The 22,133-nt window shown below is 37.6% G+C and overlaps 1 protein-coding gene across 1 annotated transcript; it reads right to left on the bottom strand.

Moving 5' to 3' along the window:
* Window positions 1-686: 686 nt before the first annotated feature.
* On the bottom strand, window positions 687-1,097 carry LOC110542182 (glyceraldehyde-3-phosphate dehydrogenase-like). The gene has a single exon (XM_060384566.1). The coding sequence runs from the start codon at window positions 1,095-1,097 to the stop codon at window positions 687-689; it is 411 nt and encodes a 136-aa protein (XP_060240549.1).
* Window positions 1,098-22,133: the final 21,036 nt, after the last annotated feature.

Below are 22,133 nucleotides of genomic sequence, written 5' to 3'. Positions count from 1 at the left end.
AAGAATTTACATCATGAAATATTGTGATCTTCTTTAGAACCCCACTGGGCAATTAGCTGAAGAATTTAAGAGGCCATCCAGTAATGTCAGTTTAGGCATGGTTTGAGAAGTCGGTGCATGCCAGTCATCTTCTGCGCTATTGAAGCAGCTGCTGGGTCATTACACAATTACAAGGGTATATTGTGAAGTTTCTCTATGAGACTATTAATCTTGGAATAGATAGCTTGGTTAGTTTCATGGATAAAATGCTTTCATGAAGATATCTTGAAGGGTTTTTTTATCATGTATTATTACCAAAATCATAAATCTGAAAACAACACAACTATAAACACCAAAAACAATTGCTTTATGAACTGTAGTTGAGGGATGGGGGGTGCAATGAATGTTATTGGTGGCATTCAAGAGAATAGGGCTTCCCAGGCCCTTCCCATTATTCTTGAGGTCTGAGATGGAGACTGTGAGAGAAATGTTCAGTGTCAGGGGCTCAGTTGGGACGGGGACTCCTCAGCAGCTGCGGGTCTCTCTTTTGCTCTGCGTCCTTGCCAGAGTGGGCTGTCTGGGACTTCTTATTCTGCTAGACCAAGTAGGACATGAAGCCCATCTCCCTGTTGTTGTATCCATATTCATTATTGTACCATGAAGTGAGCTGTACAAAATTGTCATTGAGAACAATGCTAGCCCCAGCATCAACGGTGAAAGAGTAGGGAGTCACTCTTAAAGTTGCAAGAGACAGCCTGATCCTCAGTATAGCCCAGGATGCCATTTAGTGGGCCCTTAGGTGCCTGCTTCACCAGCTTCTTGATGTCCTCATACTTGCCATCTTTTTCCAGCGGGAAAATCAGATCCATGGCAGACACATTGGGGTTAGGAACAAGGAAGACCATACCAGTGAACTTTCTCTTCAGTTCCAGGAAGACTTTGATGAGAGCCTTGGCAGCACCAGTAGATGTAGAGATGATGTTTGGGGCAGCCCCACAGCCATCACACCACCGCTTTACAGAGGGGCCATGCACAGTCTTCTGGGTAGCAGTGATGGCATGGCCTGTGGTCATGAGTCTTTCTATGATGCCAAAATTGTCATAGGTAACCTTGGCCATGGGGAGAGGAGAACAAGCAGTTGTTAGTGCAGGAAGCGTCGCTCACAATCTTGAGTGAGTTCTGTGGTTCATACCCATCGCAAGCATAGGAGCATAGGCAGAATGGGCAGGGATGATAATCTTTTTGGCTCCACCATTAAAGTGAACCCTGGCCTTCTCCACGGTGGTGAAGACACCCCTAGACTCCACAATATACTCAGCACAAGCATCACCCCATTTGATGTTAGCTGAATCTCACTCCTGGAAGAAGGTGATGGCCTTCACATCAATGACAAGCTTTCCATTCTCAGCCTTGACGGTGACATTAAACATGTCATAGGTGGAACATGTAGACTATGTAGCTGAGGTCAATGAAGGTGTCATCAATGCCAACAATCTGCACTTTGCCAGGCAAGCAGGCAGCCTTGGTAACCAAATCCAGTCACTCTGACTTTCACCATCATGTCTAAGAGATGAAGCTGGCACAGCAAGAGAGATGCCGTTGTCTCTGGAAGAGTGAGGAGCAGAGAGATATGCACTATATTAATGTATAGCATATTACCAGGAACGATAAGCTAAGAACAACAAGCCATTTTTGGTTGAATGGATCTCACTTAATAATAAATAAAGATTTCCTGATGTACAACCTGCAAACTCCTTAAACTGGAAGTCTGCTGAGCTGAGTTTTCGGTGAGTCACAATTCAAAGGGTTAAAACAGCAACATAGGTGTGGCCATTGTTATAAGTCTTGATGTCCAAGGACCTGAGAACAAGATTTGACATGATCTAAAAGAAAAAATACATGGATAACCTAAGAATGACCCTCATAGACTCATACACATATATACACATATAAATATATATAATATATGTGTATATATGTGTATTTTATTCATATATGTATATATGTATATTTATATATTTTTGTATATTTAGATATATATTTTTTTTCCAAGAGCAAAGAGCTTTACTCAGGCTTAGGCTTAAGCCTGGTCTCTCACCAACTCAGTGGATCAGAGAGAAGAGCCCTGAGCAGCTACATGGCAGGGTTTTTATTTGGTGTTTGAGCAAGAACTCAGATTTCCCAGTTTAGTAATTGCAGAATTGGATGATATTCAGCAAGGGCAAGTTTGTTACAAAGTGATTGCTAAGTAATACAACTAACACTGAGTGAGTTATCTGTAGACCTCGGGAATATTAGGTCTGTGGACTGCCCAGCACAGATACCTCACCCTGAGATAAGATACCTTCCCATTCTTGTTACCTCCAAGCTATTTCTTGGGTAGGAAATTTTATAGTTTTCTTATTTCTGGAATTAGTGACCTATGGAAATACGTAATCACCTAGGACTGGAAGTAGAAGCCTTTGGAAAGGATTAGGAGTTGTGGCCTTGTTGTTGTAGGTGTCTCTTTGTTGCAGGATTTGTACCAATGGGAGATGGGGTTTGAGGTTTCAAAAGTCCATGCAGGGCTAGTCTCTCTTTCTGTCTGTTGCCTATTGATCAGAAGGCAAAGATCTCAGCTATTGCTCAAAGCTATGCCTATCTGCATCCCACCATGATGATTTAGACTAAAAATCTAAAACTGTAAGCAAGCCCCCAATTAAAAGTTTTCTTTTAGAAGAGTTACATTGGTAATTGTGTTTCCTCACAGCAATAGGAAGCCAGCTAATGCAAAAAGGAAACTTAAAGCTTTTTTGCCTCTTTTGTCAAGGTAGGATATTAACTGACAGGAACTTGTCCACCACTGTGGTGAGGGTGAATCTTCCTTTGTCAGTTTACTGATCTAAATATTAGTTTTATAAATGTAATATAGTATCCTAAGGAATATTACTAGGAAAAAGTCACAGACACTGAGATTTCACCTTACACACATCAGAATGGCTGAGATAAAAAACTCAAGTGACAACATATGCTGGAGAGGATGTGGAGAAAGGGGAACCCTCCTCCACTGCTGGTGGGAATGTTAACATGTACAACCACTTTGGAAATCTATCTGGCACTTTTTCAGACAATTAGGAATTGTGCTTCCTGAAGACCCAGCTATACCACTCCTAGGCATATATCCAAAATATGCTCAAGTACACAACAAGGACATTTGTTCAACCATGTTTGTAGCAGTTTTATTTGTTAGAGTCAGAACGTGGAAACAACCCAGATGTCTTTCAACTGAGCGATGGATACAGAAATTGTGCTGCATTTACACAATGGAATACTACTCAGCAAAAAAAAAAAAAAAAAAAAAAAAAAAAAGAAAAGAAAAAAAAAAACATGAAATTTTCAGGCAAATGGTGGGAACTGGAAAAGATCATCCTGAGTGAGGTATCCCAGAAGCAGAAAGAAAAACATGGTATATACTTACTTATAAGTGGATATTAGATACATAATGTAGGATAAACATACTAAAATGTGTACACCTGAAGAAGCTAAGCAAGAAGGAGGACCCAGGGTAAGATGCTCAGTCCTCATTCAGAAAGGCAAAGAGGATGGACATTTCATTAGAAGAGGGAGAAAACAAGCAACAGGAGCCTACCACGAAGTGTTTCTGAAAGACTCTACCCTGCAGGGTATCAAAGCAGCTGTAGTTGTCTTTGAGGCTTACGGCTGAATAAAATCACCCTTTCGAGTTCCTTCTTAACTCTGGCTGGCTGGTTCAATTGAGATGTCCTGCCCCAATCTCCTCTTTTTGATGATTGATTCAATTTAACTTCTCTCTACTTCTCACTGAATTTCTGTGCTTGGAAAAATGGCTCTGAGCTGTCCAAACTCAACTAACTGTTCTTCCAAGTTTGACTCTACTGTCTCAATGAACTCTACTGCACTCTTACTGTTTGTTTGTTTGTCTCCTGTACTATCTATCTGTTTGTCTGTACTGTCTGTATGTCTTCCTATACTGTCTTTCTTGTTTCTTAAGCCACATAAGTCTCTTTTGTCAGTGTTCTTATGAGAGGTAGGAATGTCTTATTTTGTCAAAATTTTCTGATTCATTACTTTCTTTGCCCCATCCCCCCCCCCAATTAGATATCACTTTCAAACATGCATGTTTCCTTCTACAAACTAACTTTACCTTCATTGTTTCGGGTTAAAGGTGTGCGCTGAGGACATGTCTGTACTCCATCCAGAGGGAATAAAGGTGTGTATGTGTCTGCATTCCAGCTGGGTTATATAGAGACAGGTCTTTGGATGTTATCACATGCCAGAGCAGCCCTGTTGCTGGACTAAAATTTCTCTACACCTATAAGCAAGCTCTACACCTAGTAGCAAGATTAAAAGAGGGAACTAAAAACATGAGGATTAAAATAGCCAATGACAATTTTACATGTAAGCAGAAATTTGATTTACAATTTAAAGTATTAAGACCCAAAAATTTAACTTATGCTTTATAAACATCAGCATAATCACAGAAATCAGTGTAGCAACAAGTCAAACATCAATCCAACTATCAACCAGGTATTACTGGTAAGGACTGAGCAATGATTGACAGATGCTTTTATACTATGTCACTTCTATTTTAGGACCAATTCAAGTAACAATATATACACCACTAAGCCATCATGGCAGATGCTTTAGTTAGCCTTGTGTAGCTGCCCTAAATTCACAACTACCAAAAACTTTTAATCCTTTGCAAGTCTTTGAGTTTTTTGCACAAATACAAAGTGATAAGTTTTAGTTTGTTTGTTACAGCAAGCTCTGAATAAATAGTTTTGATTCTTGTCACTTGAGTGGTCTTTCCTTTTTTTTTTTTTTCAGAACTAAAGGAGTTTATAGTGAATCAACTAATCCATCCATTTAGTGCTATAGTTTAGAGATAGTGATATTTCCATTGTTTTAGGAAATATCTCTGAGGTTTTGATATACAATGAGTTTGAATTTTATTTCTGTTGATGTGAAAAAATATTCTGACAGAAAGATATAAGGGAAGAAATGGTATTGTTTACTCAGAGTCTCAGGCTAGATGGAGTGTAATTCATACCAGAAAGGTCAAGTTATCAGTAACGTGGGGTAGCTGGCCTCATCAATCGGCCAGAGCAGAGTTAAATGAATGCACTCATGCTGCTTGCTTGCTTGATTGGACTCACCTCTGTTTCTCCATTGATACAGATTAGGACACTTGCCTAGCAAAAGCTACTGTCTGGAATAGGCTGGTTCTCCAAACACTAGTCATTTTATTTAGGACAACCCCCATCCATATATGCCCACAGCCAATCCAAAGTTGATAGTGCAACATTGAGACCTTTCTCCCAAGGGATTCTAAATTGTGTCCAATTGACAATCAAAGCTAACCATGCGACAAAGCATGATAACTTTTGTAAGTGAAAAACTTAACGACAGACTTGAATTTTAATTTTATCTCTGCCAGGAGCATATCGCTAGTTCATTTTTGTAAAACCTTCACATCTACAATTTTGAGTTTTCATATTTTCCACAAGACTGTAAGAAGGGCCATTGCAAATTTTTTTTTGTCATTTTTGTATTTTTGGAGTATGCCCAAATGAAAGTGGAAATAATTGCATTTCTTGATTTGAGGCTTTAACATATCTCTCTGTCTCCCTTTCATGTCAAATTTATTAATACAATTCCAAAAGTTATAAATATAAAAAATAATGTGAAAATTAATTTTAAGTCTATTAGTATTAAATAACACTCATAAATGAACTTGCAATATGCAATTTTAATTAATTTGTTTGACCTCAAATATTCCTTACAGCAACACTTCCCCTATTACTTGACAAGAATATAAGATTTGAGATGGGGTTCATAAATAACATGTAATTTCTTATTAAAATGCAATTCCTACTATGCATAAATTCAATTTGCTTCTTTCAATTTTTAAGAAATGTGAAGAAGTAGCTTTTTAACAGTTGATGCTTTGATCACCTCCTGGTAGCTCTTATTTATTTTCAAATCCAAGAATCTTGGCCTATTAATATTTTTCTCTTCTTATTTTTTAAATTCAGACATATAAGCCAGAATAATACAAAAAGAGGTGGAAGAAACATGGTAAAGCAAATATCTTTAATGTATACTGTAATTTATATAAAAAATAAAAACTTAAAAGAGAAGAGAGGGATTAAAACAGATACCATGAGGTCCCATTTATTGATTGTTGCTCTTAGAGCCTGTGCTGTTGGTGATCTGTTCAGGAAGTTGTCTCCTCTGTCAATGAGTTCCAGGTTCTTCCCTGCTTTTTCTTCTAACACGATTAATGTGTCTGGTTTTATACTGAGGTCTTTGACCCACTTGTACTTTAGTTTTGTGCAGGGTGATAAGTGTGGATCTATTTACATTTTTCTACATGTAGACATCCAGTTAGACCAGCCCCATTTGTTGAAGATGCTGTCTTTTTCCCATTGTATGGTTTTGGCATCTTTGTCAAAAAAAAATCAGGTGTCCATAAGTGTGTGGGTTTATTTCTGGGTCTTCTGTTCGGTTCTATTGATCCACCATTCTGTTTTTATGCCAGTACCCTGCAGTTTTTATTACTGTTACTCTATAGTACAGCTTGAGATCAGGAATGGAGACACCTCCTGAAGATCGTTTACTGTGAATTGTTTTAGCAATTCTGGGTTTCTTGTAATTCCATATGAAGTTGAGAATTTTTCTTTCAAGGTCTGTAAAGAATTGTATTGGTAATTTGATGGGCATTACATTGAATCTGTAGATTGCTTTTGGTAAGGTGGCCATTTTTACTATGTTAATCCTGCCAAGTCATGAGCATGGGAGGTCTCTCCATCTTCTGATACCTTCTTCTAATTCTTTCTTCAGAGACTTGAAATTTTTTTCATACAAGTCTGACTTGCTTGGTTAGGGTCATACCAAGGTACTTTATAATAAAAATAATTACTGCTTTTTATTGTGTTTTGAACCAAAATTCAGTCTAGAGCAATGCCTTAAAGAATCTAGGGAATATTTAGTAAACATGATTTTTTTTTATTTCTGTGAACTCAAACAGATAATGTGATTAACATTGTTGCTCTACAAAACCTAAGTAGGAGAATATTAAATTAATTGTGGAACAGAGGAGTTAGATCTGTTGGAAAAGAAGCAATCATGAGGGACTTAGTTTGGATCTCCAGAACAAAGAAAAGCTGTGTCGTGTGGCTAGGGTTCATGAGTGAAGTGGCAGCAGAGCAAAGGTAGTCAGATTCCTGGAGCTTAATGACCAGCCAAATTGGTGAATAGTAGATTGAGAAAAAAATCTCAAAAACTAGAGTGGAATATTTTTGAGGAAGTGATTTGACAGTGACCTCTGGCTGCCACACTCACCTGTACATATGCAACCATATTACATGTATGCAGACATACACATAGGCATCTAGATGTCACACATACACATCAATACATTTCATAAAATTGACCAAAAATGGAAGAATCAGATTAATATTCTCATTTATGTTTCAGTGACACAGTGTGTCAATTAGAATCGTTTTGCTGAAATGAATTAAAATGATGAAAATTTTCTGTTTTGTGTTTTTGTTTGTATGTTTGTTTTTTCTTCAATTAAGGTTTTTTTTTACCTACTTCAAAAAACTCTAGTAGTTATTTGGCAATGAATAAAATGGTGAACTAAACATGGAGAATTCTAGAATATATTTATATTCCCATTTTTTCCTTTTTCTATCACTGCAATATATTTTTGCAGCCTGAACATAAATATATACCTGGTACCTGTCACATTGTAAGTTAATGGCCTGTACTATATATCCACTCTAAGGAAACATTCTGAGAAGTTAAATATAACTTCAAAATGCACTGAATTAGAAACAAGCCAAAAAAGAAAAATATTTCTATCATGCTGCCTTCTTGTTTCCCAATTCTTGATTTTTAAAATGGCTTTTTGATGCTTTTTATTCCTCTTTGGTGTGAAAAACGTAATCACAGTAAGATTCCCAGTTGTGTTCCACACACTAACTGTGGGACCATGTTAAGATTTTAAAGCAACATTTCCTAGACATCATTGCTCATTGTAACTACACTTCTGACGGTTAAAGATTAGAATGAGAAAGGGAGTTATTAGCTATTAAAGTGATCCATCTCTGCTGCAAATAAAAAAACAAAATCATTCTTTTCAGCATGAAAATTTTATATTTGTTTTGATATAGAAAAGTGTACTTTTACACAGGAAAGAGCACAGAAATACATCAACATCAGTTCTACAGCACAGTAATGATGTACCCCTCTAAAGAAAGCTCAGGTTTTGTTTAATTCAAGCAAAAATCCCTTGGAATCTTGGGACCAACAATACCAATAACAAAACTCTGATATAGAATTGTGAATGTCATAGGTTATTGCTTTCTTGTCCCGAGCCTTATAAATTTCTGTTGATACCTACTATTTTCATAACAGCATACTTTAAGCAACAAATATGAATAATTTTCTAGGTATTGCCCTTTTTTGTCATTGTATTTGTCTGAACTCAAGTCACTATTTGCTACTGTATATTTCAGGAACTAGATACCTATCTCTGAGATGAAAAACAATGCCTTGATCAAAAACCCAGAACACAGGTAGGTTCCTGGGAAGACATGGGGGTGAATCTAGCTGAGACTCCCAGCAGTGGAGAACATGGAGACTGACAGGACCAGCTCCTAGCCAGGCAGGACTTCCTGTGCAGAGAGTGGGACACCAACTGACCCTCAAAACCTCCCACCCAAAATTTATCCTAACTACAAGATGTGCATGGATAAAGATGGAGCAGAGATTGAGGAAATTGCCAACCAATGACTGTCCCAACCTGAGACACACCCCATGGGAGAGAGCCAAACCTTGACACTATTAATTATTCACTGCTGTGCTTGTAGACAAAAGCATAGCATGACTGTCCTCTGAGAGGATCCACCTAGCAATAGATCATAACAAATGTTGAGACCCACAGCCAAACATTAGGCAGAGCTTGGAAAGTCTTGTGGAAGAGTAGGGGAAAGGATGGAGAAACCCGGTGGGGACAAGAACTCCATAAGAAGACCAGTTAGAGTCAAATAAGCCCATGGGGCTTACAGAGATGGAAGCACCAACCAAAGAGCATGCATGGACTGGACCTAGGCCCATTACACATATGTAAATTATGGGCACCTTGGTCTTCATGGAGGTTCCCTAGCAAGTGGACTGGGGGATATCTCTGACATGGACTCTGTTGTCTGCTTTTGGATCACATTGCCCTAGCTGGGCTGCTTTGTCTTACCTCAGTGAAAGAGGATATGCTTGGTCCTGGTGTGACTTGATGTGGCACTATGGGTTTGGAGGGGGTGGGGTAGGGATGGGAGCCTCCACTTTTCTGAGTAGAAGAAGAGAGGAAAAGGAGGGTAGATAAAGGAAGGGTGGGACCCGAAGTAGATGAGGGAGGGGGCTGTGATTGGGATGCAAAGTAAATCTCCGGCAACACACACACAAATACACAAACAAAAACCAAAAACCAAACCAAAACAAATGAAAAAAACAAAAAAACCTCTACCTCAGAACACAGTAACATGTATCCCCGAAGCTCAGTCTCCTGGTGGTAATGATCATTAAGCTGACTCTTCTAGCTCTAAGCCAGGTCCAACACTAAGGTGACTGTCTCTAGAATGGTCATTGTTTTCTCACAGCAGTGCTGTCTTTTTTTCATTTACACACTGAAGTAGCTTTAGGAAACTCCATATTGTCAACTCTCTTAGCATTTAAATCTCCTTCGTTTATGTTTAATTTTTAGTACTCAAATCTGCTGCATAGGATGTGAAAACGAGTGAACAAGAAAAATTTGATGTCAGTGAGAATATCTTTTGAAAAAGAGACAATAACAGAAATTTAATTTCCATGAAGCTTGTTTCTGAGAAAATAACAGCTTTTGGGATATATGTACACTATTTGCTGCAACAGTGGTTGATTCTTGGGCTACATTATTTTTTTCTCTTCACCTCCAAACATTATGGCTTAGTAATAAATTATATTCATTTTTTATGTGACTCAATTGAATTGCAAATTGTGAACTGCCTTGTAAGTAGTGACAGTAAGTTTTGAAATTAGTCTTCTTTATTCTTCTGTGGTATTATCTTGATGCTAAGGTAATAATAATAATAAAAGCCTACCTCTTCCTACCTCACCAACCCCAGTGATATTTTCTGCCTTCTTTAATGTAAATGATCTGGCTTTCACTCCACAATTCTGTCAGTTCCTCCATGGTATATCACATAACTTGATATATAATCAGATATGCCCTTAAAGTGATAACTATTTCATGTATACAGGTAATGTTTTCACAATTTTATTACAAACTTTGTAAGGTAAAAATCTTATATTTTTCTAGAGTTCTATGTTATGGAGCAACTAACATGATGCAAAAATATCTAGAAAATTCCTGATGAACTGTATGTTGAAAAATAAATGTGTTTAAACTCCTTGATGAAATGTCTCTATGCAAATCAGAGCACCTTTATAAATATTTAACACCTATTTTCAGTGTTAATGTCAGGAACTTTGTGTACTTTTTTGATAATTGCAGGACAAAGCTATCAACATGATATTCTTAGATTTCCTGCTTTTACCCTGTATTTAGATCAAGTTTCTAATTCAATTTATACAGGATCTAAAAGTTTTGAAACAATTATATCTCATCCTCCTGATTCATACCATGCAATTACAATGTATGAACTGTTAAAATCACAATAACAAAAAATATCAAAGATAAGTTCTCAATTATTAATTGTAACTTGACATTGAGAACTAAAGTATATCATGTCTAAAATGGAAAAGTATAGTTTATTGTAAAATGTTATTCAGAAAAAAATGATAAAATGAGAACTACATTTTTCAATATTTCAGACTTGACACATAAATCTTTCCCTGACAATTTACTACTGGAAATTTTTTGTTTGTTTGTTTTAGTTCATGGAAGGTCAACTGCACAGATTTTTAAATACACCAAAATTTGTGTTTCTCTACACTTTTAATATGAAAACTGTCTAAAATCAATTCATATATTAACATTAGTGAGAAAAAAACAACCAGGTAAAATTACATGACATATACATATTATTTTTAAAGAAACGCTATAATACTGAATCACAATGGATTTCATATACAGATGGTAGCAGGATTAATAATCATTCCTAATATGCATCATCCATATCCCCAGCCATCATGTAGATGGGAATTCATAGAACCTGGTTTCGAGCCTCTGTTGCTTTTCTGACATTGTGGGGTCTTACAGGCTTAATGGCAAAGCCTCTGTAACATGAACTGTGAGTAATGGAACAGACAAGACAACAACATGCCTCATCTAATTTATTAGCTAAATTTAATAAATTGGGAAAGCAATTTTAATTGCCTGAGGGATGCTCCAGCTTTTCCTGCTATCCTTTAGCTTTCAGCTTTGATTGTAATTAAAATTTAGATATGTCATCTTCAATTTAAATCACCAGAGGTGAGCGTCATTCCAAAATTACCAGGCTTTCACTTCCTTAGCCAATAGCAGTTAAATGTGTTTGACTGGTTATTACTCCCTGGAGATTCTGTTTGACTACAGTGACAGGTACTACTCAGAGAGTAACCACTTCATTCTTTCATCCTGGCATTTGTGAGTCAGCCCAGTTAGAAAGCTTGATAATAGGTGAAATATATTTGGCATCGTTAATCAGATCCACTCTAAATACTTTTATTTAAAAAAAAGTCAATATTGCTCCCATATACTGTTCAGTGATGGTGGCAAGGGCACTGATTATATTGATGGACTTAATAATTTTCTGATTTTAATATGACTATAATAAACAGATAATCTTATAATGCATAAAGTTGTCTAATATTTTCTTTTACGTGAGATTGTTTCTATATTTACAGTAAGTTTGATTATCAATAAGTTTATCAAAACAGACCACAGTACATTTAACACATATTCTCCTCTGAAAGTCATGATGTAGCTATAGAAAACATACTCATAATACTCCATTTTTAGCTGAGGAATGATTGACACTTGATAGCTGCTGGAGGAGGAAGAGCCTTTTTGCTTGGGAAGTATGGTTGCTTGTGTATTGGCATAACTAAAAGATTCAAGGGGATAGTAAAAAAAAGAAGGAACTTCAAAAAATTACATAAATTGGGAAAATGTAGGTGACTACAATTGAAATTTTGTATTATTCATTAGCAATTCCCTTATTTTTTTATGGCATATGGCGCCTTGCAATAGTGATCCCCACACGAGGTTCTCAAAATGATTACCAATCTTGAGCTTTTATGTTTGGGTCTTCTGTTTTCTTTTTCCTCTTCTCTCATTGTGAAAAGAAACAATTTCAAAGGAAGAAAAACATATTTGTATTTACAGTTTTAGAGATTTTAGTAACATGGTCACTTGGATACACAGTTTGGTCCAAAGATAAGAAAGATCACCATGGTAAGAGCATGATGGAAGAGAGGGGTACCCTTAGTGGTCCTCAAGGAGTAGGAGGGAGATAGGGATAAAAGAGGCTAGGGATGAGCATATATATATAGTTCTTCCTATATTTTATTTATTTTTATTACAATTTATTCACTTTTTATCCCAGCTGTAGCCCCACCCTCGTCTCCTCCCAATACTACCCTCCTTCCCTCCTTCATCTCCTCCCATGCCCCTTCCCCAGTCCATCAGTCCATTGATAGGGGAGGATCTCCTCCCCTTCCATCTGACCCTACCACCTCAGGTCTTATCAGGACTGTCTTTCATGGTCTTCCTCTGTGGCCTGGTAAGGCTGCTACTCCTCAGAGGGAGGTGATCAAAGAACCAGCCACTGAGTTCATGTCAGAGACAGCCTCCGTTCCCCTTACTTGGGAGACCATATGGAGACTGAGTTCTCCATGGGCAACCACTGTGCAGGGGTTCTAGGTTACCTCCATGAATGGTCCTTTGTTGGAATATCAGTCTGAGAGAAGACTCCTAGGCCGAGATTTTTTGGTTCTGTTGCTCTCCTTGTGGAGCTCCAGACCTTTCCTGATCTTTCTAGCTCCTACATTATATTTCTAATATCCACCTATAAGTGAGTATATATCATGTGTGTCTTTCTGCTTCTGGGATACCTCACACAAGATGATCTTTTCTAGTTCCCACCATTTCCCTGCAAATAAAACAGCAACAAATCAAGTAATCCAATTAAAAATGGGGTAGAGCGTTAAACAGAGAATTCTCAACAGAGGAATATCAAATAGCAGAGAACCCCTTAAAGAAATGCTCAACATCCTAAATCATCAGGGAAATACAAATCAAAATGAAGCTAAGATTTCACCTTTCACCCATCAGAATAGCTAAAGATCAAAAACTCAAGTGACAATACATGCTGGAGAGGATATAGAGAAAGGGGAACTTCCCTGCATTGCTGGTTGGAATGTAAACTTGTACAACCACTTTGAAAATCAATCTGGTTCTTTCTCAGATAATTAGTAATAGTGATACATTAAGATCCAGCTATACCACTCCTAGGCATATATCCAAATGACACTCAAGTATAGAACAAGAACTTTTGCTCAACCATGTTTGTAGCAGTTTTATTCATAATAGACAGAATCTGGAAATAGCCCAGATGTTCCTTAGTTGAGGAATGAATGTAGAAATTACAGTACATTTACACAATGGAATACTACTCAGCAATTTAAAGGAAAGAAATGATCAAATTTGCAGGCAAATGATGGGCATACACTTTTCAAGACACATGTTCAAGTGTGCATTTCACCTAGCAGCATAATGCCACCAGCTTGTGACCTAGGGTTAAACACATAAAATTTTGGAGGCCTTTTAATATTCAAATTTTACCCTGCCTACAAGATTGCAGGGGTAAAGATAGGGCAGATAGAACAGAGCTTAGGGGAATGCCCAACAAATGTCTGGCCCTATCAAAGACCCACCTTATCAGGAAGTGCCAAGTCCTGACTATGAATGATACTCTGATCAATTTGCAGACAGGAGCATGACAGACTTGTCTTCTGAGAGGTGTTACACAACAACATCTAAAAGTGATGTCAAACTCACACTCAAACATTTGGAGATGCATAGGAAGTCTTGTGAAAAAAGTAGCAGGGATTAGAATAGGGCCTGGAGGTGACAGGAGCGCCACAAGAAGGTTGCCAACTCACCAGGGCCCAGAGGGGCTGGCTGAGACAGAAACATCACCCAAGAACCATGTATGAACTGGACTTAAGTCCCCTATAAAAATGTAGCAGATGAACAGCTTAAGCCTTATGTGGATCCTTTAGTAAGAGAAGTGGGAACTGCATTGGACAAGGACTTACTTGCCAGCTTTTTGATCACTTTCCTCTGGCTGGGCTGCCTTGCAAGGACACAGGAAAAGAAGACATGCTCAGTGCTGATGTAATTTGTTGAGCTGGAGTGGATTGGAAAGGGAGCTCTCCTTTTCTGAGAAAAAGGTGAAGGGAGAAGGGAGAGGAGGTAGGATAAAACGGGGAGGGGAGGCAGGATGGAGCTACAACAAGGACATAAAATAATAAAAATTTCAAACTATAATATTCCTCTTTCAGTTTTCCCTTAAACAACTTTCCAAGTTAAGAAATGTATATGGTAATGGGACATAGGGGAATGGGCTTATATTTGACTTGCCTGAACATTAAGTCCCTTGAGTAATCCTTCCTGAAAGAGTAAAAGTACTTTCCAAACAATTACATTAAATCATAGTCTCCAGGCACCATTTTCAAGGCTAAATGTTGAGAAAAAAACTAATCAGTTTCTGATTCGATGAACTGTTCAGATAAATTGTAAGTCTTGGAATACAACATTACTAAATGTGGCGTATTTACTTAACCTGAATCATAGTAGCTATTCTTTGCATTTTAATAAATATGTGGTTTACTCACTCAATTTGTAAATGTAATTATGTTATCTCTGGGAATTTACTAATTTATTAGAATTAAATATTTATGAACACATTCCTATCAGTTTTAAAGCAATTCAATAAGGGTGATAAGATATGCATCTGAGGTTTTGTTGTTTTGTTTTGTTTACTAAACAATTGCAGAGTTGAGAATGAGCAAAATTGAGGTTTACATTATCAGTGTAACAGGGCTGATTTCATCCTCATGGCTGTGAGAACACTCACTCGTGATAACAACTCCTAACATAGTTGAGTAATAGTCATGAGCTCAGAAGATAGGACCAGTAACGGGGCAGCGGTGTAGCTGAATGGTTTAGGGTTTATCTAGCAGGTCCAAGGTTCCTGGCTCAGTATTCAAAGGTGCACAGACCAATGAAACATGCAACTCTAAATTTCTCCTTAAGGAATTGGTGACTGATAAGGGATTAACTGTAGTCCAGGGTACTAAAACTCACATGGAAGCATTGAAACACACATGACCCCTTGGTTAATAGCAGCTTGTGAAGTTATGATCTTTCTGAAGAATTCAGGGTTGTGCGTATTACAATTGCAGTTTTATTCTTCCAGCACTTTGGGAATAAAAGAAAAATCAATTCCTTTCTTTTTATTTTTATTTTTAACAACAACAAAAGACTTCCTGTAGCAAGTAGGAATAATTTCCCTTTAAGAGAATAAAATGCAAACTGCTGAAAGCTTCAATGCAGATGAAAAAGTAATGACATGCTGATTGGTTGTTATTCTGCCCCTCAGTGTGTTTTTCTTAATTGGAGTGACATAGAATCACACTATAAAAATCTCAAGGCCAGCACCCAATTTCTCATCTCCATTGATTTTCTATTCTTTTCAAAGTCATAACAATTACTGCATTTACATTAATAAGTCTTACTTCGATAAAGTAACAGATCATTTTCTCCACCCCAAAATCTGTTTCAGTAACGATATATTGCCAAGAGAAAAATCAGAAAAATAAAAATCAAGCAAGCAATCCTGGCCAAGAGAGCTTAATTCAATTAAGGAAAAACATTGAAAAGCAAAGCAGGAAAAAATAACAAGGGTGATGGGGAGACAGATCCATCATTAAAGTGCCTAAACTATATGTTAGAAAAGAAGATAACATCTTCAACAAATGGTGCTGGTCTAACTGGACGTCTACATGTAGAAAGAATTATTCTTAAAGGACAAATAAGAGAGTCATTGAGAAAGACACCTGATATTAACTGTGGCCTGTATTCATGCATGCACACAGACACACAAATACATACACAGAGAGATAGAAGGATATAGTCACAGAGAAATAGAGAGAGAAACAATGTACTTTTGTTATATTTTTCATAAATTAGATTTTAAGAAAAAAATGATAAAACTTTTGATTTTGCAAATCTTTGTATATATAAATATATTAAAGAAAATTTAAACATAAAACATTGCTTTAAAGCCAAGAAGATTTAACCTATCCTCTTTATCAGGCAGGCAGGCTCTTTCACAAGCATTAGCATGATGACATAAGATGTATATGTACACAGAAGTACACATCTGCTCATGTGACTTTGTCATGATGTCAGTGTCAAAGTTAATGATCTTGAGCTATTCTTATTATATTCTTTGATGTGCTTTTTTCCTAGCATATTTGAAATCTGTATTTATTACTTACATATTGTTCATAATTCTTATTTGGAAAACAATCCCAATATTGCCATATTTCTGAAGTTTCTTTTCTTCTGAGACTCTGGGTCAAAGTTTGGGCAGAGCACCAGAGAATCTTATGGACGAAGGAGGTGTTAGAAAGATCTTGAGGAGAGAGGAGCTCCAGAGGGAGAACAACAGTGCCAAAAAAATCTGGGACCACGAGGGCCTGCAGATCCAATGTGCCAATCAAGGACCATGCATGGAAAACACCTAGAGCTCCTGCTCAGATGTAGGCATAGGCAGCTCCATCTCCACGTGGGTTTCCTAGCAAGAAGAGGAGTGGCTGTTTCTAACATGGACTCAGTGGCCCCGTGCTTTGTTCACCTTGCCCTGTGTGGGGTAGGGGTAAGCCTTGCCAGGCCACGGAGGAAGAGGGTGCAGCTAGTCCTGATGAGACCTGATAGTCTAGAGTCAGAGATGAGTGGACTACGGAAAGGATTTAGGGGAAGAAGAGGGAGGTAGGGTAGGAGTGGGAAGAGATGAAGGAGGGTGCTACAGCCAGGATACAATGTGAATAAAATCTAATAAATAGTAAATCAATAACAAGATGAGATATTGAGAAAGCTGAATAACAAGGAGGACCCTAGGGAGGATACTTAATTCTCATACAGAAGGGCAAACAGTATAGATACCGGAAGCAGTGGAAGAGAGGTAACAGAAAGGGAGCCTACCATAGATGTCCTCTGAAAGACTCTTCCCAGCCAAGACTCCCAGGCAAACTTTGGGCAGAGCACAGGGGATCTTATGTAAGAGCAGGAAAGGTGGTTAGAAGGACCCAGAGGGGCAGGCGCTTCACAAGGAGAAACATAGCAAACACATCTGGGCCCAGAGGAACCTGCTGAGACTGATGTAACAACCAAAGACGTCTCATGGAGAGGATCCCCTGCTCAGATATAACCCACAGGCAGCTCAGTCTCTATGTGGGTCTCCTAGTAAGGGGCACAGGGGCTATCTCTGACTTGAACTCTTTGATTACTTTCCCTTGGCATAACAGCCTTGCCAGGCCACAGAGGAAGAGGATTCGGGCAGTCTTGATGAGACTTGATAAGCTAGGGTCCGATGGTAGGGAAGGAGGTCTCGCCTTTCAGTGGAGTTGAGGAGGAGAATGAGAGGAAGAGAGACTGAGGGTGGCGCTGGAGGAGATGAGGAAGGGAATATTATCGGAATATGAAGTGGATAAATTATGGGAAAAAACCTTGGGTATTAGTGTATAAATGAAGATTAACTATAATTGGAGAGGTCCTTGTTTCGCAGGTGATAAAAATCTTCTAAAACATCTTGTGATATTTCAGCAACTATTAAAATATTATATCCGTTTTTGCATATATTGAATGCATGATTTATATGTTACTTAAAACATATCTGTGTAACCATCTATGTTAAATATACCGATGAATTTCTATGAAATTGGAAAGTTTAATAATATTGCAAATATCCCAAATCACTCAGATTATGATACTGGACTACCCATTTTTATTAGTGCTTAATAAACTTAGTGTTTATTGGGTATACTGGGTTTCTTGCTATCATAAACTAAGTGATATACATTATCCTGAATGTGTATGTATCTGTGTGTGCACATGTGCATGCTCACTCACATCATACATGTATGCTGTGCCCATGTGAAGACCACATAAGCATATGCAAATGTCAGAGATCACAAATTAGGTAGGTTAGCTGGCCAGCCAGGCTCATACACCTGCTTTCTATTTCTTTTTTTTTTTTTTTTTTTTTCAATGCAGTTTATTCAGGAACCTTGAACAATCCTCGGACCCTGGGGAAAGCCAGCCCACAGCTTAAATAGCCTCTGGGTAGCCAACCCAGGCGTGCCACGGGGGCAATGCAGATAGGTCCACATACATGGAAGCAAGCCAGATCCTCAGCCTTAGCCAAATGTGGAATTGTTCGTGACAGAGAGCACTCACCATCGGGAAGGTGGAAGGCGGAAACCAGCTCCATCTTTAAGGCATAGCATTCCGCAGCTCTCTACAGTTCCCCCTTTTTGTTTTAGACGCATCAGGCAAGAGTAGAGGTCTGATCTCTGATATTAGAAATAAATTGGGACTTTGTACCGATGTTCATTTAGGTGTCATCCACCCAAAGAGCATCAGACCCGTCCGATACCTTTTTCTCAGAGGTGGGACCTGGGGCATCAACCCGCATGCAATCAGACATGCTCTTCTCTGGGTCCAAAGCGGCTGACCCTGAGTGCAGTGCTTAGCCTCGCATCCTGAGCGTATCTTTTTAGCTTTTTATGGTATCCAACCATGCTTGGGGAGAATGTCCTGCTTCAATGGCTGTAAAGGCCTGAATGATCATGGCTGCATCACACTGTTGTGAGACTCTAATCTTGCATATATACCACAGGCAAACCAAGGAGACCAACACCAGAAGGCCTGCTAACACTCCCATGCCCGCCCATTCTTTCAGATGATTCATGGCTGCAGCAATCCATGTTGATAATCCTGTGGCTAGTCCTGCGTAGATTACAGGTTTGTGGCAGCAGATTTGACTTGACTGCTGGAAATCAAATCGATGCTTTCATGCTTTCTTAACCAACACAGTACTGACTGAGTTATTTTTCCAGCCCAAGATAATTATATCTTTACTGATGTTTCATTATTTTGCAATTTCTTGGTGGAAACTAGCTTCCTCCTTTGTGAAAATGAGGTCTATATATTTATCAACAGTTATGTAGTCTCTAGTCGAGGAGAAATATTTGTTTGAAAGTGGAAGATGTTGTGCAGAGCCTCTTCAAATGCATACAGCATAGTGTGATGCAATAATGTGATGAATGTATGTATGCATGTGTGTGTCTGTGCATGTGTATATGTGTGTTTATCAGTGTGTGTGTCACACATGAATACTCATGCAGATATGAAGACCATCATCTCTTCCTTATGTCTTTGAGACAATGTCTCTCACTGATCATGGAGCCAGCCCCTGGGATCAAAATTTCTCACTTTCCCCACAGATACAGATGCACATTTGTCCGTGACTCAAATAAATCTTCATGCTGTGTAATAAGCACTCTTCCTCACTTAGCTATTGCTCTGAGTGAGCTTTATTCCTCATAGATGTTTCTATCCTGTATTCTTCTGGGTTTCTATACCAGTTAAATAATTTCTTCTCATGTTTGACAACTCACATCAAATTTAACATCAAGCTTGTTACTGCTTTTCTTTCTGTAGATTTGTGGGCTCTGTTGCCAGTAACAATCATAATAAAAATATAGTTTTCCACTTCATCTTCAATCTTTTAAAGTTTCATAGACAATTGAATTAAAGTTATTTATCTCGTATTTTCCAGCAATGTTCCTCATGTTGTCCCAATGTTGTTCCTAAAAGCAGCAGAAATAAAGGGGCTATGAAATATTTACTGATTAAGTGTGTTTATAATTATGAGGCTTTTGGAGAAAATGTATCCATTGGCATCTGTGAGAAGCATCATTAGCCTTGGAAGGCAGGGTTTATATCACTTGACTAATACCTCAGAAATCTGTGAGTTAAAATTGTCATCAGTATTCTTTATGTCTTTATAAAATCCAAGTGCTCTGACTATTAAAATAGTGGTTCCAGGACTAATAACAACACAAATAATATTTGAAATAAAAAATTAAAAACAAGAATCCATGTAATTTCCAATCTAATAGACAGAACATACCTTCTTCTTTTAGTTGTTTGTATCTTATAAATACTTGAAAACGTAGCCAAATTTTCATCATTATTTTTGTTTTGTAGTAATGGCTAATATGGGGAATTTATTAAACAGTAACTATGCTGCCACAACACATGACACTACTCATTTCTAGTCCTATGTATGATGGATTTATTTTATCTAATAGAATTATAGCTCTTTGTTTATCTTGATGTGGCTCTATTGTATTGATTTTGTGAAAATGGTCTCTGATAAATCCAACTCATAAGGATAACTTTTTTTTTTGTTTTGGTTTTTTTTTTTTTTTTTTTACATCCTGGTAACATTTACTCTCTTTGATCACCTATATCACATATTTATTTAATTATTCCAAAGTTATTCATGTCCGCAGTATATACAAATGTAGTTGATAATGTTAATTGTCAGTGTGATTGGTTCTGTAATCACCAGATATTTGGGCTTCTGGTCATGCTTATGGTGGTTATTCTCAGTCGGTTAAAGTGGTGGTAAGGCCTGGCCCTATTAATGAAACCATTATCTGTGCTTGCATCCTGGATTAAGGAGAAATGACTGACTGGGGATACAAAGTAATCAGCTGCCTTAAGCTCCATCTGTGTGATTTCCCCTCCCTAATAAACTTAACCTTGAACTGTGAGCCAAAATGAACTCTTTTTTCTTGTTTCTTTTGTTGGAATTTTTTATTACAGTAATAGGAAAACTAAGTAGAACAATGCTTTTTCATATATACTGAAAATGTGGCAAATTTCCTGATCGAATTCTTTCTACGGCTATTAAAATTTTACTTTTGAAAATGTCAGAGCAGAGGTAGACAAAAGATATAACCTAAAGGATTGTTAGACAAGTGATGACTCAGAATCCACCCACAACCCAGTAGATCAAAAGTGATAGTGTGCCATGATCTTCAGGTGATTTTTGTGCACATCGGTACTTAAAACACTGCCCTAAGTGCTTCAAATACTTCAGAAGAGAATGCTTGCCCTTTGGTTAAATTTTATACTGGGTTCCTAAAAGAATCATAAAAACATCACTAAAAAAGAACAGAAGTTCCTTCACACATAGGATAGGAGATGGGCAGTTCACACAGAAGTTGCTCTCAAAGAGATTTTGTTTTCAGCCTCTGAGAGAGAAGTGCTCGCATGCTTTCTTCGTGGTGGTCAGCGTTTCCTCTCAAGGTTTCAGTGGGATTTGAATTGGTGAATTGCTCCAACCTTCACCCCAAGCTTCTGCTTGTTTCTGTGTCTCTGTGCACTATGGTCTTCCTGTAAGTCATTGCACTGGAGAGGGTAATTGCTTCAACTAGTCTGATACCAACTCAATATTAATAAACAATTACATGTATGAATACCATATCTCCAAAAGTTACATTTTCAGCTTTTGGCAAGACATGAAGTTTGAGGAAAATATTCAACTTACTGAGATATGAAAAAAAAACCTGAAAATATTATAGCTTTTAATTCAGTACTTTTGTGAGACTTCTGAATGTGTGTATAAATGTGTCTCTGATTAATATGCTTTCTCTATGGCTCTTTTCCTTCTGTTGCTTCTCCTTGTCCAACTTCAATGTAGTTTTATTTTAATCTTTTTTATATTATATCCAGCTAAGTTTAGTTTTTTTTAAAAAAAAAAGAAAAAAGAGTAAATAATGACTTCCTGATAATGGTAAAAAATCCTAAGTCTATATTTCATATTTCTGTTTCATTTTTATTAGAGATGATGTGCATGTGTTTGTGTGTGTAAGTTTGAGTATGTGAGCATGCATGTGGCTATGTACAAATATGTGTTTGCATGAATGTGTTGTGTAAGCATCTGTATGTGGCAAATGGAGAAAAAGCCAAGGAATACATATCTTTCCATGCTCTACCAATATTCAGT

The sequence above is a fragment of the Meriones unguiculatus genome, chromosome 5 (assembly GCF_030254825.1).
Source record: "Meriones unguiculatus strain TT.TT164.6M chromosome 5, Bangor_MerUng_6.1, whole genome shotgun sequence".
Lineage (NCBI taxonomy): Eukaryota > Metazoa > Chordata > Mammalia > Rodentia > Muridae > Meriones > Meriones unguiculatus.
This window is presented reverse-complemented; position numbering and strand designations above follow the sequence as displayed.